This window comes from Zerene cesonia, chromosome 11, assembly GCF_012273895.1.
Source record: "Zerene cesonia ecotype Mississippi chromosome 11, Zerene_cesonia_1.1, whole genome shotgun sequence".
NCBI classification, from domain to species: Eukaryota; Metazoa; Arthropoda; class Insecta; order Lepidoptera; family Pieridae; genus Zerene; species Zerene cesonia.
The window spans coordinates 7,009,536-7,028,375 of NC_052112.1; the positions used below are offsets into that span (position 1 = coordinate 7,009,536).

The 18,840-nt window shown below is 33.6% G+C and overlaps 3 protein-coding genes across 4 annotated transcripts; 2 read left to right on the forward strand and 1 right to left on the reverse strand.

The window, feature by feature from the left end:
- The first annotated feature begins 356 nt into the window (after positions 1–356).
- Positions 357–4,409, forward strand: LOC119830259. Of its 2 annotated transcripts, none has more exons than XM_038353213.1 (7): positions 357–510; positions 1,409–1,624; positions 1,710–1,829; positions 1,917–2,054; positions 2,610–2,730; positions 2,993–3,105; positions 3,184–4,409. In XM_038353213.1, exons 1-7 carry the CDS (start codon positions 487–489, stop codon positions 3,925–3,927), a joined length of 1,476 nt encoding a protein of 491 aa, XP_038209141.1. In that variant the 5' UTR covers positions 357–486; the 3' UTR covers positions 3,928–4,409. The 2 variants fall into 2 exon arrangements, with proteins under 2 accessions (XP_038209141.1, XP_038209140.1); XM_038353212.1 differs by having other exon boundaries at positions 2,990–3,105; positions 3,184–4,408.
- A 5,482-nt stretch (positions 4,410–9,891) lies between these two features.
- On the forward strand, positions 9,892–14,124 carry LOC119830565. Its single transcript, XM_038353626.1, has 4 exons — positions 9,892–10,027; positions 10,393–10,535; positions 10,759–10,890; positions 11,438–14,124. Exons 2-4 carry the CDS (start codon positions 10,413–10,415, stop codon positions 13,574–13,576), a joined length of 2,394 nt encoding a protein of 797 aa, XP_038209554.1. The 5' UTR covers positions 9,892–10,027; positions 10,393–10,412; the 3' UTR covers positions 13,577–14,124.
- A 19-nt stretch (positions 14,125–14,143) lies between these two features.
- Positions 14,144–17,261, reverse strand: LOC119830273 (mitochondrial chaperone BCS1-like). Its single transcript, XM_038353231.1, has 7 exons — positions 16,870–17,261; positions 16,636–16,775; positions 16,335–16,547; positions 15,895–16,033; positions 15,458–15,652; positions 15,227–15,364; positions 14,144–14,324 (listed from the first exon to the last, which is right to left on the reverse strand). The coding sequence occupies exons 1-7, from the start codon at positions 17,190–17,192 to the stop codon at positions 14,204–14,206; spliced, it is 1,269 nt and encodes a 422-aa protein (XP_038209159.1). The 5' UTR covers positions 17,193–17,261; the 3' UTR covers positions 14,144–14,203.
- Positions 17,262–18,840: the final 1,579 nt, after the last annotated feature.

The window sequence follows — 18,840 nt, forward strand, 5'->3', positions numbered from 1 at the left end:
TGCGTTTGTTACTGCAGGCTTAGCCGATTGCTGAGGTGGTACCATGGATAACGAAGAGGTCAAGAGTTGTAAAGAGTTGGAATTTCGCTTTATGATCAAATTTTTATACCATCCAAGCAATCATTGTGAAAAAATATGTATAAACAAAGCACAATACCTTAAAAATTAGTCAATTGAAATTTAAAACCCGTTTTTTTATGATAAATAGAACTTACTATGATAAACTTAAATTAAATCACGTTGTTAAAATAATGCATATTATATACCGATAAAAGGGTAGTTTAAAATTGAAAACCGATAAAAGGGTAGTTCAAAATTTTAACAGACTACAGAGCATCTCTAGTGAAATTGTCGGCCATTTGCAAAAAGCTACAGCTGTGTTTCAGACTTCACTTTATTTTATCAGTTTCGTATTGTCTTTGCATCTGTTAACTTTATTGTTACTATTTTATTTCATTTGGGCTTATCTTTTCTTTAAATTTCATCATGGCTGAAAAAGTAGAAGTAAAGGCAAGTATTCCTACAATGCAGTTAATTTACGTTTTAAATAAATTGTTCCATTGTTTCAACCTTGTCCGTTGGTCGATATTTTTATACGTATTTATCAGTAACGTGTCCTTTTTTTAAATTATTCTTGTTTATTTTTATATCATTGACTGCTATACTTTTAATTTAATAACGATATAAATTATATTTTACATAGGTGCGTGCATGAGTGTTATTTATTTTGTACGTTACCTACGTACCTTTACATTGAGAAATGCAATAAATACCACGCTATACAATAAGTGCATTATGTGCATACGGAATAAAATCATCAATGTCATATAAAAAGCTAAAATCGCATAAAAAATTAAATTTGTAGGGTAGATGTTTAATGAATTAATTATTTAAATTGCTTTGGTGATCACGTTTACTTGTAAATAAAACATTTTTTTATCTTATCACGATATTTACAAGGCATACACGTAACAGAACTGTAACTTGCTTAACTGTTCGTTAAATTATCGTATCTCTTACTAAGAAAAATTGTCTAGTGTTTAACTGTGCCCTTGATCAAAATGTCTTTGTTCATAGAACGAAAAAAAAACAAAAAATATTGTATATCTTCGTTTGGACATAATTTCCAACTTAATTTGCATTTTGTGCCTAGATATTTTGGTTATAGACTAGGCATTCTATTTATTATCATAAATAACTAACAGCTGATTTATTGTATATATTTTTTAAAGAATGCCATTAAAAAAAAAAATTATTAAATTCGTCCATTGCTTAGTTAGTTTTTATATTATTTCATATCATTTATTAATATTTTGTAACAGATTTCACTGACCCAGTTATGAGTTACAACTTATTTATTTTATGTTAAATCCACATTTTACTTAAAAAAATTTTTAATATTTTTTAGGCTGAAACACTGTTAAACCTAGATGACCTATTACAATGCCCAGTATGTTATGAAATTCCTACGGGTCAAATATTTCAATGCAATGAGGGCCACCATGTCTGTGGTAGATGCAAGATGCGCCTGGACGTGTGCCCTGTTTGCCGAGCATTTTTCTTTGGTACGAGAAACTATGCTATGGAGGAACTGATTGCTAATTTCAAGAAACTACGCTCAATTGTAAGTGGTTTATATATTAAAAAAACCATATCCTTGTATTTATATATATGATGTTTAATCGTTGAATTAATGGTTTTTTTTTAAGAAACCTAGCACCAAAGGTTCTGGCTCCTCAAATAGTAGCAGCCTAGCCAAAGAAGCCATTACTGCCGAACTCGATGATGATGTTGGCGAAGATGAGGATAGTCAATCAAATACTTCAAGTGTAAGTATAATGATAATTGTGTATAGTATATACCAGAAATCTTTCACTGATTGATTAGCATATTTTCACAAATAACTTTCTTTACAGCAATCTAGACCAGCACCTCCACAAGCCTGTAAAGGTTTGTTTCGTTGTCTTTGCTGTAAAAATGGTAATGCAGAACGTTTACCTGCTGCCAGGCTCTTAAATCATCTTCGCTATTTTCATCGTCCTGATCTTATTGAGGTAAATATCATAAGTGATTTTAGTCATCAACACATACCAAACTGTAGTTGAGTTTGTTTATGTCTATAGATATAATCTTAATAAATTGAGGAAAGATGTGTTCTATTGCATAACTTTTTTTTATTGACTTAATTAAATTATAAGATGTTCTTTACATGAATATGTACTTTAATTGCTTAGTAAAATGAAATTAACATTTAAGTAATACACAATTATTGTTATTAACCATAGTTGGATTAAAAATTATGAGCTCTTTTTGTTATGGGCCTTTATTACATTTTCACTATTTTAATCATTTATTCACTAATTTAATATGTTATCAAATAATTCCGGCTGCTGTTTTTATTAATATAAAAAATCTATCCCTAAATAAATTAAAATAAAGTAGATGTATTATAATGAAAATCTTAGCAGTGGCAATTTGCTAGTATATTTTTTTTGATTTACAAGAAAGTGGCAGAACATCTATGTAACTTGTAAGCTTGAGTTTTTTTTTTGTTATTAACAATATGTTTTTATGTTATACATTTTAAAATAATTAAATGTCTATTTTAGGGTCAATCAGAAAATGGGGAATATTTACAAGCATGGCAATTCCCTACAGTTCCTGGTAGACTGGTAACAGCAGTTCGAGTTGCTGATATGGGTGTATTTTTCTTAATTATTGAAATTGATGGTAGGTATACTCTAACAATATCTTTTAACATTTCATTTACCAAAAAGCAGCATATATTTATTTACCATAAAATTACCATACAATTGAATTTTTCAACACTATTATTTTATTGTACTAGCTGGTATATCTGCCAAATAGAAATATTTTGAATATTGAATAAAATCTCACCAATCAAGTGATGTTTAATTTTTTATATGGATTTCTAAGTTCCATTTTTAGGATGGAGAATAGGATGATCACAAAAGCAATTTTATTTCAGCAGATAACTCACTGTACGCTTGGTTGACAATGGCTGCCTCTCCATGGGTAGCACATGCCTTTAACTATAGTGTTACCATATCTGGTAACGACCGTGAAGCAATTTTTTCTGACTGTGTAAGTATCACACTTATTTTCAGGTTAGTATTTGTAAAATATAAAAAAATATTATATTGATGGTTAATGTTATTACAGGTTTGGTCTGTGAGATCATGTGAGGGTTCATTGAAAAAACGAGGCCATTGTTTAGCTGTAAAGGGCTTGGATGCAGAGGCTTTACTGGCACCTGCGACTATAAGTGGTAAATTATCGGTGCGTAGACTGCCAGTCGATCAATTGACGAACCAGACCCAGCCGCGCGCCGTGCTCAGAGTCGCCAACCGCGGAAACACGCAAAACGCTACTCGCTTTGCCGTGGCGCGCAATATGGAGCCTTTCCTGCAAGACTTTCAGAACGACGTGGAGCGGCTGTCTCGCGTGTTCGCCGCGATGGGTCGAGAGGCCAATACGATCGCACGTACCGAAGCTGAGATCCGTTCCATGCTCGCCACTCAGTCAAATAACGATAGGACGGCCACGTCATCGGAGAACGAGTCTCAGCCAGTCGCAGAGAACAATGCGGTCAATGGCGCGCAACCTCTATCACGCAACGCTCGCAGGCGCATGCGCCAACGGTTGCGCGCGGCTCTGAACGCGCCGCAGACCCCTGGCGAGCGACCCGCCCCGGCGCCGCGCGAGCAAAACCCACCACAGAGACAAAACGGTCTTGTGCATAATGACCCCATACAAGTGATGACCGGCTTAGCAATAACTCAGGAACCGCCCGTGCCTCCTCCCAATTTCTCTCAGGCGTCCTCGTCCAGCGGGCCGTCCGCTGGACAGGCGCAACCCGCGGCAAACGGGAGGCCGAACAAAAAGAAACGCCGCCACCGTAGATAAATTTACAATTTTCAATACTTATTTTATTAAGTACTTGAATAGTTACGATTATGTTACTCTAATTTTGAGTCTCAGACATGTTCTCTGGGGGTTTTTACTGTTAAATGACCTTTTATATTAATGTAAATAACTCCGTCTTTTGACACTGCAATATTGCAATAAGTGCTGTGATAAAAATACGCATGTGGGAATCATGCAAATTAAATACTACTTAAGAATAATTACAGGTTTCTGATTATCCCCAGAGTAATGAATTTGTGGTAATACAGATGATGCTTAAATAAATTGATTGTTATGAACTAATTACTTTAGTTAGGATGAATTCATGAATGTATGAAATTGAATTGGTTTATGTACTTTTTATTATGTTATGACATTGACGTTATATGAATAAGTATAGTATTTAATTAGGAATAAATTGATGTTGCTTGTTTTTTTATTAATGTAATAATCGTGAATTCTGATGTAGAATATTATTGTTTAATAATAATCACTGACAAATGCTAGTTATTAATAAATAACTATAAGTAAGTTTGGTTCCTTTTATTGTTTTTAATCAATGCGGTCTATCCCAAAATCGACCGTATGTTTTATGTTTATGCCACTATTTATTCAGAATTTAAAAATTATCTATAGCACACGAATGAAGTAGTATTTTGTAATCACATATTGCTCAAAAAAAAATTATTATTATTATTTAAGCACACTAGCAGCTAAAGTGCTGATGTGTATATATTTTATCATTTGAAGAAAACATTCAGTTCATCCAATTTCTTTTTAAAACTATTCATGTGTGCCATTATTACACTCTCGGGTAGCCTTTTCCACTCTGTGACAACTGACAACACGGTTGGATAGAAAATGCCTCATGGGGTTCCATTAACTTCGCACTCTCCGCAATTTGCGTAAATATCCACGTAAATCTTTGTTTCACGTAAAATGTAATGTCGAATAATCTTCGATTTTACTGTCTCTCAAATTCCTAATTTTTGTTGGTGGAGATTGTGAGAAGACAGACGATTTTAATATAAAACGTACTTTCGAGTCATCTTGTGACCATTATTTATCACTACATAGTGTAAAACAAAGGCCCTTGCTCTATCCCTATGTTCCTATGTATGCTTAAATCTTTAAAACTGCAACGGATTTTAATGGCGTTTATTATTATATATTGATTCAAGAGAAAGGTTTATATGTATCTATTGAACTACTTCGAATTTAACGGGTGTGAAGCCGCGGGCAAAAGCTAGTTATATTTTAAAAATACGATGAGTTTTGCCATTTATTATTTTAATAACAAGTAAATTTCAAATGTTAACTGTATAATCATTACTCAATTCTTATACTAACTGCACGTACCGCTCTTAATTTTGTCGTAAGTTTTTAAAATTTTAGCAGTTATTGACCATTAATCATTAAAATCCGTTCAGCCGTTCGTGAGTTATAAGTGTATAAATTACCCGACTCTCTTAATTCGTTTTATTTAGCGAAATTTGTAAGAACGTCATAATAAGACGTGTGACGTTCGTATATGAAATTATCGCTTTGTATCACGCTAGATGGCATTTTAACAATAATTTTAGATAATACTGAACGATATACGTTCAGTAGACATGTTCTACCACAAAAGTATAATTAAACTATTTATTATTTTTTTATTTATATGTAATTGTACGAAGTTTTACGAAGATGCTGGTCACCTTCATCCACCGTCTGCGTAGAAATCTTGTTGTGATATCGTAAATGTACTCTATGGTGATATCAAAGTTACAGACACATCAGAGACTAAGCAAAAAGTTTATTAATTTACAATTCAACAAAATGCATACAGTCACTTAAAAAATTATTTGTAACATTTTTAAGGAAGCTTTTGAAGCAAATTTGATTTTAGGTATTTAACATTGTACTGAACAAAAAAACAAGTATCCTAATATTTGTTTTCAGAAACAACAATAGCATTAGAACATGTGTCTTAATGCTATTGGTTCGTTGCAGCAATATCTTAAGCCTAATAAAATACACATATCTAACATTTAGATGAATTTCATATAGATGGCAGTATTATTAAACCATTATATATTCTCCCTACTTATTACTAGATGGCAGAAAGATATATTTTAAGTTCTGCACTAAAAAGAACTGCTTTCCTATTAATTAAAATACTTTTACAATTCACAATGCATAAATGTTAAAACTTTAGCGGATCTGAACAAGCGTCTTCAATATTAATGAATTGTGTTTCTGCAGCATGACGAATGTGGTGAGGTCTCAGAAAATGTGATATTTATATTTCTGTACTGAAAGTCCTGAATTTAATCTTAATCTTATAATTATATTGTCCTACGGTGCATCAGGAACAGTACTGTCAACAAATTCGATATTCGATTCGTTCGATATTAATATTTAAAGATTCGGGCTTAATATTTAAAGAAACGTGGACGGGCGCTCTCTAAACGATGATGTCACGCCCTTAGCCATTGGCCTTCACTGTGCTATTCAATACTTCAATTATTAAAACACCGGATAAACTCTTTCAATGTGCATTAGGGCCTTTATTAATGACGAAAAAGTGAATGACAGCCGTAAGAAATCTTAATTCAAATGCTCCTTAACTGAAGAAGAGTGAGTCAAGAATTCGATTAGTTCAAGGGTCAACTCAGAAGCTTGACGCTAAAAAACATCTTCCCCAGACTAAGATAGGTGCAGAAATGCCTCCATTCACAGGCTGATGCCATGTGTATGACACATTTTCGCATATAGATTAGCCGTATTCGCTTTGATTACGATGCTAGGAATAACTAGGATATACGACTATGATGTCTCAAGAGCGTTGTATAGGATGTAAATCGTATAACGTGCTTGAAATGCAAAACATATCGAACCATAACCAAAGTTTATAGTTATGGAAGGATGTGTTAAAGTATCTGACATACGTCCCACTGAACGCATTCACATTGCCATGCTAGGCCATGAAGTCCTTGGAAAATTTATTCTCATAACAAATTGTGAGGCAATTTTGTATGTGCTTGCCGGCCGGCTTGAGGCATTTTTTTATGTGCTTGCTGGCCCAATTCGTGCCGAGCACGCTTCGGAAGTACCCGGGACGGGAAGTAGCGGGGATATTTTCACAGAAGATTGGGCGTGAAATCGCATACTGCTGAGTTTCGTTCGGTGAGTGGGGAGCCGGTGGCCCATATCTTTTTTCCTTACCCTTCCCAGTCCTATCTTTATTCCCTTCTTGATCTCCTCTTTGTCGACACTTTCTAGATCCCTTCTATTCCACAGCTATTCATCTTTCCTAGTTTAATTAATGTTACATTAGTTTGTCGATATGCATATACAACCTTTACTTTTGTATGTGGTAGTCGAGCACGCTTCGGCACGAATTGGGCCACCTCAAACCAGGGAAGTAACTCATCATGTGGGACATCCACACAGAAAACCGGCGTGGAATAGCATACTGCTGTGTTTCATTCGGTGAGTGGGGGAGCCGGAGGCCCACATCTTTTTCCTTACCCTTTCCAGTCCTTTTCTTTTATCCCTCTCGTCAATCCTTCCTTCATCCTTCATTTTCATTTGAAGCCGAAATCCATTTGTACGAACAAAATTATGTCGAATGACTATGTTGTGCCCACTCCAGTCTCTGAAACTGGAAACTCTATTTTCGAAGTTGTTGACGAATATGTCTACCTAGGACAAACCGTTCAATTAGGTAGGTCCAATTTCGGGAAAGAGGTCAATCGTTGAAACCGACTCGGATGGGCAGCGTTCGGGAAGTTAAATAACGTTTTTCATCCAAAATCCCTCAGTGCCTGAAGACCAAATCTTCGAGCAATGTGTGTTACCAGTGATTACATATGGAACAGAAACGTGGTCTCTAACCCTGGGCCTTGTGCACAAGCTCAGCGTCGCTCAACGTGCTATGGAAAGGGCTATGCTTGGAGTTTCCCTACGAGATCGAATCAGAAATGAGAAAATCCGTAGGAAAACCAGAGTCACTGACATAGCTAATCGGATTAACACGTTGAAATAGGAATGGGCTGACCACATAGCCCGTAGAAGCGATGGAATTTCTGGAATGGAGACCACGTTCTGGCCGACGAAGCATGGGACGTCCACCCACGAGATGGACAGACGACCTGGTCCGAGTGGCGGGGAGCCGCTGGATGCAAGCCGCCAGTGATCGCTCTAGGTGGAAATCCTTGAGGGAGGCCTTTGTCTAGCAGTGGACGTCCCATGGCTGAAACGACGATCCAAATGTACAAGCGTAAGGTCTGCAATCGACCTTCATCATCATCAGCCCATATATGACCCACTGCTGGGGCACAGGCCTCCTATAAGGGGTTTAGACCATAATCCACCACGCTGGCCAAGTGCGGGTTGGCAGATGTCACATGTTGTCGAACTCTTTTGATTTTTGGACATGCCGGTTTCCTCACGATGTTTTCCTTCACCGTTTCGAGCAGTGGTGATGTTATTTACATCCGCAGATAAATTGAAAAATCAATTTATTTCCTGCACGCTCGCTCGATCTCGAATCCGAACTTCCGAGGTGAGAAGTGTGAGACTACTGAGCCACCACTTCTTGTTAAAAAAATCGACCTTAGGCCTCTCCAAATGTTCTTGCGGCGGTGGTAGCGCTTACCATCAGGCGACCCACTAAAAAAAAAATGCTTCGGCAATTGGGCCAGATCACACCGGACAAGGTACAACACAGACTTACCCACAAAATATGGGCGTGAAATAGTAGTTATGTTTCGTTCGGTGAGTAGGGGAGCCGAAAGCCCGCATCCTTTTCCTGGATTCCTCTCTTCCGAGTCCTTTCCTTTATACCCCTCATCAATCCTTTCTTTATCTCATGCCTTGTTAAATCGGCAATCCAGGAGCGTACAACATGGCGTATATAGCTTTAACTCGTTCCTCACACGTCTCGCCAATTAGGATGAAATGAAGAAATTTTGAGACCCGAGAAAAGGCATTAGTTTTTATCCCAGAAATCTTACGAGAACCAGACTATGCGGAATAAACCTCGGGACTGTCTATTGCACGCCTCATAAGCGGAGCGTTGAGGTAGTGGTCTACTCTCGCTTAACGAAAATCAAGGGATTTTTTGAACTAAAAGTATCTGTAAATATTTTCTATCGCACTTGTAGAATAATATTTATACATAATTGTCAAGAAAAACACTAGTTTCAACACTCATGACATTTTTAAATCTTATTTTGCTTTGTAAATAAGTAAAAAAATGTTTAAAAAAATTATTTTAAGCCTGTCCGTTTGTAAGTATGTATGTAAACCGGCGTGGTCACGATAGCTCGCGAAAAACTCAACTAATCGAATTTTTTTTTAAACGCTTCGGTATCATCTAAATTTATTTCCTTTCGAAGATCACGGTCCAATTCAATGTAATTTAATTTTAATTGACAAAACAAAAATCCATTTATCGAATGTATATTTCTATCTCATCAACTATTTTTTTCTGTTACGTTATGAAAAAGGCTCGTTTTGCGTGTAGTTCCTTATTTTTCCATTTCTGGATGGACAATGGCGCGAAAAATTCAAGTCTTTTTTTTTTTTTAATTTTTTTCTTGTAAAAATTAAAAACCGCTATGAGGCGTGCACTTTTGGATTTTCCAAACTTTCTTATCCTTTGACTACGCAGGCGAAGCTGCGAGCAGAAAGTTAAAGTATTATGCATGGCATGTAGTGTTGTACATCGAATAAATGCTCTATTTCACAACACAAATTGATTGCACATATTACATTACGTACTGTAAGAAGAGAAGCTAAACGCTACGTATGGCACGTTCCTTACAAAATGAGAATGATTGATTTATAACGCTATTGCTTACTAGAGGGCATTTATATCAAATACAAAATGACTACTGATTAATTTTGTAGTTTATGAAATATCTAAAAGATGGCGGTTATTATAAAATTGTTAAGAAGTATTTTTATTAGGTACTTATTTCTGAGAAATTTTATGAGATGAAAGGAACGATACCTTGGCAATAATTGTCTACGAAGTGTCATAAAAAATAAGTTCTACTTTGTTATTTTCTGATACTTATAATTATTCTTTCAATAGTAACATTTAGCGGTAAGTTGAAATATTTTATAACCTTTTTTACAATTAATCGATAATCCTAAATACTACACATGAAATATGTATGAACGAACCTATATGCAATTTATCATTAACCGTCAAAAATGTATAATTTTTAATTGAATTTGAAGGTTGATATATTAAACAGTTTATTTGCTTTTTGTTTATTTATTCTTTCATATAAATGTTAAAATATCTACCGAATTGACAAACAATCTTAAAAATACCGAATAAAATATTATCATTACACCTAGTTTTGACTATAACTAAACTTTCATGAAATTATTCAATTTCTTGCTTTGAAGTAGTGTCATTCATAATAGGTACAGTAGTAAAATAAATTTGTTCTGTTGTTACAGGTATGTAGGTATACTCTACAATGGATAAACTAGAAGTAGATCCTAAACTTTTTATTACTTGTCGCTTGTGTTTGGAAGAAATGGGCCAATATCAAATTGTACCCAGTGTACAACAACAGATAAAATTTTGTTTTGATTTTGATGTAAGTAACTTATTATCCTGTGGCAATATTTTCTATACCCTCCGCAATATATGTTTCCATTTCCTTTAAGTTTGCTCCATATTTTCTTATTTTTATTTTATCTCTAGAGTTTACTTGTATTTTAAACACTACCTACTTATATTGAAAGTTTAAAAGACAGTTATTTAAGGAGGCTTGTTTGGTTTTTTTTTTGTATTCATTAATAATGTGAATAACATTACAGGTTGATCCTTTTGATGGTTTACCTCAACTGATTTGCAAAGGTTGTGAATTGATTTTGACTCAGTTTAATTCTATAAAGAAGAAGTACCAGGAGAAACAAAACAATCTCAAAGCCAACATTAAGGGATGTGCTGTGAGTAACTTTTTCATATTCTATGAGGTATAAAAGAAACATGTACTCCTCGGAACACCCAACAGAAGCGATAGCTTATACTTAATATACCTCTCACTCTAACCCACAGTGCTAGGGGTTAGAGTGAGCGGGCAGGAGCATACCTCTTGCTGTAACTTGTAATGGTGCCAGACAGACTGGTCTATTACAAATATTACATAACAGAACACTTTACCTTTCCACATGAAGTTATCTCTTCAACATGTTTACTATTTTTGTTGTACAGGATGTAAATTGTGTCCAAGATAATACTATTTTGTTTAAATTGCACTTTCAGCAATATATATATTATTTGTGGTATAGGCCATGACTTTTTGGATTATTTTCCTCATCCATTATGTCCAATTTCTCATTACTATATACTTACAAGTGCTAATAAAAAAATGTATAAATTTCTTTGATGTAATCTACACTAATAACTGAGTTACCATTGATAGAATATGTTATGGATGCTATATACTATAGTACTAACTTGTATTCTCTTATAATTGATATCACTAAATTTCAGATTAATTCTACTGTTTCGCAGCAACAGAATATAGTTACATCTACTGAAGAAACTGAATCTCAACTGGACCCTAAAAATACATCCTCTGTTCCCAAATCCTTTAAGTTAACATTAAAGAGGAAGGAAATCTTCCCTCATGGTACTAAAACGAATTTTGATTCAGAAGCGGAATCCTGCTCATCTAGCTACTCAATTGTCAAAAAGTCAGTGCCTGTTGCACCCATAAAGAGCTCAAGAAAATGGAGAAAAAAATATGATAAGTTTTTTGTTTGTCGATTTTGTTCCAATGCATATAAGGAGAAAAAAAATTTCAAGCATATGGAAACTCATAAAGATCTATTGGAGAAATATTCAAACATCATAAATAACTTTTCAATAATGATCCCCCGTATAGATAAAAAGTTGAATTTAACGGGAATGGAAAATACAGTAGCAATTGATCATGAGAATATTCTGCAAAAATATAGTTCAGAATACACCATTCTCTATAAACTTAAATCTTCATCTCATACCGTTCTTGAAAAAAGAAGTTCACCAGACCATTCTGATGATGATGTTGTGAATAAACAAAAAAGAAAGAGGTTACGATTGGTATCTCAGAGCTCTAATGAGACAGTCATTTTAGAGGGCTCTAACAATAAAGAAGAAGTCAATGAGCAACAACAACAAAATGTAAACAATGAAGAATTAAATCAAAAAGTTGTTGAATGTGTTGATATTGAAGATTCTTCAGATTCAGATGATCATCTGAATGAAAATAACTCAAATAACAACACTGCTACTGCATCTGCAGAGGAGCACTTTAAAGTGAATATAATAAGCCACAATATAACAGCCTGTTATCAAAAATTTATTTGCAGAAGTCATTCTTCTGTAAATTCTAATAAAGATAACCTCCTACAGCATAAAATACTGAGTATGGGTAGGAAAGTAATCAACAAAAAAAGGTTTAATTGTAATGGAATATTACGTTATTTAGAGAATAAACCTTTGGCTGTTCATTGGAACAATAAAAAAATAGATTTAGTTCATATTAGAACTAAATTGAAAGAAAATGTAAAGATTAATGAAGATTTTGGATGGAAAAGTCTAAGTGCGGTTACAAAAGTGAAAGAAAATGTTTCTCTTAATAGCTTATTGGAAAAGGTACATACATTTGACAGACATTTTTCTATTTGTAACATATCCCCATCTAGTTCAGCAACACCAGCCATCCTAACACTTCAAATGTCAAATGATAACACTTGTAATTCGAAAAAACTCCTAAACCCTAATCCAGTTGCCAATCCTAAACAACTTCCGAAGAAAAGTAATCTGCAGGAAAATCAAAATGTAAAAGTTATTTCTGGTCCTCTTCCAAACAGTAGCAATGAACTAGTTTCACACATGCCTGTTATAACAAGTACTGTTTCTTTAGCCGAATTAAACACTGAAGAGATACCAAGCGTGACAGAGACAAGGTCAGAAGAATCTAGTATGAATCCTAGTACTGCAAAACCATTTGTGCCCCGGATAAAAGTAAAACCTGTATCACAGTTAATGCCAGCGAATTCATGTAATAATATTTGCATGAGTTCAAGTTCAAGACAAGCTACTAATTGGAATGTGCCTGAACCAATAAATGCTACTTGTGCAATGTCCAATAAACAATTGCCCTTAGAGGTTCCAATGTCATGCAATAAACCACAAACTAAAGAAAATTTACTAGGAAAAGAATATGTGACCATGCACACAGTTGAAATACCAAACCAGAAAACATCTTCGCCATTTTTATACTTGAAAAATTTGCTACAAATACACAATTTTATCTTGATGAATTCTAATGATGTTATAACTAATGATTTCGTCTGTTTGATAAAATTTAAGTCTATATTTAACCAAGATAATAAAGCTGGCGTAACGCTGTGTATGGCTTTATTTAGTGACGCGAAACATTTTTGTATCAAAATAAAGGATGTCACATCAGAAATTGATATAAAATCATTGCCATCGCATTGGCAATGGGAAATACTTCAGTTATTTAGAGGTGAAATTGCGGAACGGTTCATGGAAAATGCCAAGAAAATTAGCAAAAAACTGCATGACGCCACAGGCTATTTCGTAAGTTTGTTGAGGACTATAGTGTTCCGAAAGAACTAAAAGACATCTGTGATTCTTACCTATGACTATGATTTATCTGGGGTATATATTGGCTGTTACTGTTTTCAAGTATTTGTAAAACATATTACTTGATCTTCTGATTATTATTAGTCAGTTTTATTTTAATTAATGATTTATTGATACGACTAATGTACTGAATGTGTTAATTTCCCGTTTATTAAATTTGTCATTAGTTTGTATGTTCAAAAATAAATCCAAGCAATTGATATATTTTCCAACCCAATGTTTGCATTTAAAATAGATAGAATATTGATTCTATTACTTGTCTACTTTAATAACTAGAACATATTGTACTTCATTTACATTATTATATGTAGAAATTTACTGTTAAATTCATCTGCTGTTCAAGAGTACTACTTAATTTTCCAAGGTTCAATAAATATATCTATTTAGAAGACCTAATGGATAAATTATGTGGTATAATACTTTAAAGTGAAAACAATACATCCTGCAATATTCCAGATATATTTTGATGTAACCTGTACACAACATATGGAAAAAAGTGATATAGTCTTATTACAAAATAAAATAACAAAACAATTTTCCAAATAAAAATCTTTTTATTTTATTTATAACATTATGTACAACTACTAACAATTATTTTAATCATCCAAGTGTCCATATAGCGTCTACATTTTCAAGTACTTCACTAGGGCTTGAATGTTTATGGAACATAAAGTATCCCTGGATTTGTGCCGGACTTACTTCCTTTTTCTTCTCCAAAACCCTGAAATTATTTTACTTTTATTAAATGTTCAGAAAACCAAAATCTTGAGAAATAATTTCAATATTTTCTTGCATTTTTGTAATATATATATCTTTTCACATATAATGTTAGATGGTGGTGATCCCAAAATTATCGTTCGCTATTTTATCTTATACCTTTAAACCTTTTATATATATATATATATATATATATATATATATATATATATATATATATATATATATATATATATATATATATATATATATATATATATATATATATATATATATATATATATATATATATATATATATATATATAATTGGAATCTCGGAATCGGCTCCAACGATTTTCATGAAATTTAGTATATAGGGGATTTTGGAACGATAAATCTATCTAGCTAGGATTTTTTTTAGAAAATGTCATATTCGTGTTTTATCGACTTAAACTTACTTGCGTTTGAGTAGTCCCAATTTATTATGATTCTTCCTGACATCTATTGGCGAATAATAATACTATAAATGCGAAAGTTTGTGAGGATGGATGCATATGTATGCGTGCGTCTGTTACTCTTTCACGCAAAAACTACTGAACCGATTGCAATGAAATTTGCTTCGTAGATAGCTGGACAACTGAAATAACATATACACTTATACCGATATTCCTACGGGATACGGACTTACGCGGTTTCGACCGCGGGTCACAGCTAGTATGCTATAATATACTGTTTACACATACGTCTTCCTTTTGATTACTTCCGAAAATAGTTGCTTTGCTTCCGATCTTAAAGCGAATACGCGTTTTTTAGGGCGAATTGTGACAAAAAAGGCGATTTGCGAGTGCACTCATTACACATGCACGTTTGTTATTCGCCTTGCGACTACGCGTTACGAAATGGACTATGGTGATAAAATGCTCACTTTTTAGCGAAAGTCCTTGCATGGTCTGCTGCATCTTTGTAAAACCGTAAAAACATGAGTTCTATTTGAGCCTCATCACAATGGCCAACATATTCTTTCATGTCCACTCGGCCTGGTCTTATGAGTGCTGGGTCTAGTCTATAATTTAAAATACATGTTAATTTTTAGTACTGAAACATTAAGGGAAATTCATGAATGTTTTTAGAGAATCATAAAAAAAGGATGTAGTACCTATCTAAGTAATTTGTAGTCATAAATACTATCCTTGCTTCTGTGGACGCCACACCGTCTAAGCAATTGAGAAGACCACTGAAAGTAACTCTATTTAGTCCCTCATAAGCTGCCTTTTGAACAGCTGTGTCCTCTCGAGATACGAAAGCCGCGTCTATATCTTCAAGCAGAATTATTGACTGTTGGGGAGCGACACTGAAAATATTATATATTATAGTTATCTATAATTGTATTTTGTCATTTGTACCTCAAACAATATTTGCGGTGCAAATGTGATTGTTTTACTATAGTCATACTTTATTCGTCGTTCTTTGTCATAATCCTCTCATAACTACTTGGTTCTGTGTTTAATTGCTACCAAAATCACATAATATGTATAAATCAAGCCCAACTTGGGCTGATGTATCACAGAAGAGGAAATAGAAATCTGTTCTCACCTCAAGAGATGGTTCAATCTATCATCAGTAAGACCTCTTTCAGATAGATTTAAAACACATATATTGTATTCTAATGCACCAGCTAAAGCCATTATGAAAGATGATTTGCCACAGCCTGGTGGTCCAAATAGCAAATATCCTGGAAAGTAGTATCATGGATAAAAAATAATTATAATATTTACACTTAAAACTAATAAAAACCTAAAACCATAACAACATCAAGAATCATGAAGCTGTTCAAGTATTAGTAAATTTTTTAAATGATGTGTCAGAAATTATTTCCAATAAACTAATTTACATACATAATTCTCCTATGGAAATCTGGCTTTAGCAGTTACATGCAAGTATTTAACAAATAATTTTTCCTTATTTTGTAAATTGCAAGGAAGATCTAAACAATTATATTCAGAGTTTAGATCTATTAAGATATTGTAAAATACCTCTTCTGTATGGGATTCCTCGCTCTGTATACCAGTTGGGATTATCAATAAAATCTAAGCAGTCGGCTAAAATGCGATCAGCTAAGCCATTGCGTAGAACTACACTGTGTAGAGGCCTTCTTCTCCGAGGGTGACCAAATGGTCTCCATTCCGATCCCATGGCTGTATACATTATAGTCATACCCTCATGTTGCTTCAAAGCCATTGTTCTTGCTAGAATTAATATCAAATAAGGAAAAAAAATTAAAATCAGTAAAATATTCTACTGAATAAAGCATATTATGTTGAAACAAGAATTTACCTTCTTCAAGAATGTCATAATATAGTTGTTTATTTCTACCAAATGATGTGAGGGTCACTGTTTCCCATGGTATACCCATATGCAAGTCGAGAGTTTGCTGTTCTCTTGTACGATCGACTTTTATCCAAGCACCACGATATCTGATGTATTTCACATGTTATATATTTCTAAGGTTAGTAGAGAAATTTTAAAACACTAAAACAGATATGTTTTTATATAACAACGCAATATTACCTAAAGAAATGTTGTCCAACACTTGGTATAAAGTCATATTTTGTTTTAATCTGTCCTGTATCTTTTTGTAGGAATGATGTTTCAACACTTAAATGCTGTGTTTGTTTTGCGCCTTTTTGTGTAATCCATTGCAACAACCACTGGTAAGACTTGTCTCTACACGGAACTTCAAGTGTTATCATACAATGCCTTCTAAATAACATCATAGATGTTTGAAATCCTTTCCGTAAAATCGCGGCACCAGCTCCAACACCAAAAAGACCAAACCCCGCTCCAAAATAGGGATTTTGGGATAGTGAAGCCACATATTCGGTTAAGGGCATAATTATTTTTTTGATTTGTGTCAGGAATAAGTTATTTCATTAAAAATATAAAAATAAAATGTTACGCCACAGGAGCCTCAACTTTTAAATAATTATGACATTTAATGACAATTGACGTTTGACAATCAGCTGATTTTGTCATATTAGTGTGGTAGTTCCAATACAGGTTGAGGGTCTCGGTGTAGAAATGAGGCAATGAATTTATATTGGTTTTCTTCTTGTTTATCCTTCCAGACAGGACTCATTCTGGTCGGTAGCCCAGTCTTCCTAAGATATAATTAAAGTTGTTGTGATTTTATTTAATTTTTCAGGTCCGACTATTTATTTGATTTATTAAAACAATGTAACTAATTTGCTTCGAATTAATGTTTTCTATAGGTAAAATTCAAATTTAGAACAATAAATATTTCAGCATAACGAAATTAGTAGAAGAAGTTTGGAAGGTATAAAGATATTTGTAGTAGTTTTGTGATAATTTTATAAAGTATAATCATCAAATATACAGATACTAGCTGACCTGGCAAACACTGTTCTGTTACTACTTTTATCTTATGAAAAATAGACGTCGGCCGATTCTTAGACCGTCCCCTCTGTGTATACAAAATTTCAAAAGATTATTTGCCAGGCTATTTGTATGTGATCGAATATTGTGTCACGAGAATTGTATATAAGTATTGGAAATTGGGAATGAAGATATGTTTCAAATTAGGAAAATCTGATATAAATATATCGATTTGATTATTACTTTGTCAAAATTTTATTAACACAGCATTCACATTTATTATGACAATACGCAACAACTTAAAAAGCATATTATATAGAATTACGTTGATTTGGGTTTGCATACATATGTACGTAGACAACAATAGGCAACTTTTTATCCCGATATTCCTACGGGATACGGACTTACGCGGGTGAAACCGCGGGGCGCAGCTAGTTAATTCATAAAAAAAAAAATAAAACAAAAATTCATTCAAATACTATTTATTGAAAACCTGCGTCGTTTTTGGGAAAGTCATATAAACACAATTAATAAGAACAATTTAATAGTAAGTACTAGATAGATTCATATTATATTTCACAATATTTTGTGTGTCTTTGCTATTATTATTTATTGCCACCAGTTGAAACGAACGTAAAAAGTATCATGTGAAGTTTGTTTTTTTTTTTTTTCCATTGAATAATACAACATTGTAGGTATTATTTACCGCAGCGGGTAGACAGATCTCCCTATTGTATAAAGCTTATGGTGCGGGTCACGCGACCCGTATAGTCAACGAATGACGTCAGGTCATCTTAATTTACTGTTTGAAGTTTTCTGTTCGCCCATAAATATGTGAGTGACTTGAATAGGTATTTGTTCCATTTTTGTTGACGAACCTTTACGGTCACCAACGTAGTGAAGAAGGAAATATTTCTCGTTGATATCTATATTATTTAAAAATAAATTGATTTGGTCAGTCAGGACAGTCTATCTGTGTTTGGAAAATTCCTTTTCTCAAGAATTATTTCTTTTATTTATTTGCACGATATCAATACATAAACAATTTTTTTATGTGCATCTGTTCGTATATTGGCTTGTACAAGATTCTAGAATAAGTTATCATTGGAAAGGCTGATCCGATTTTTATAAATTTTTACTGATAAA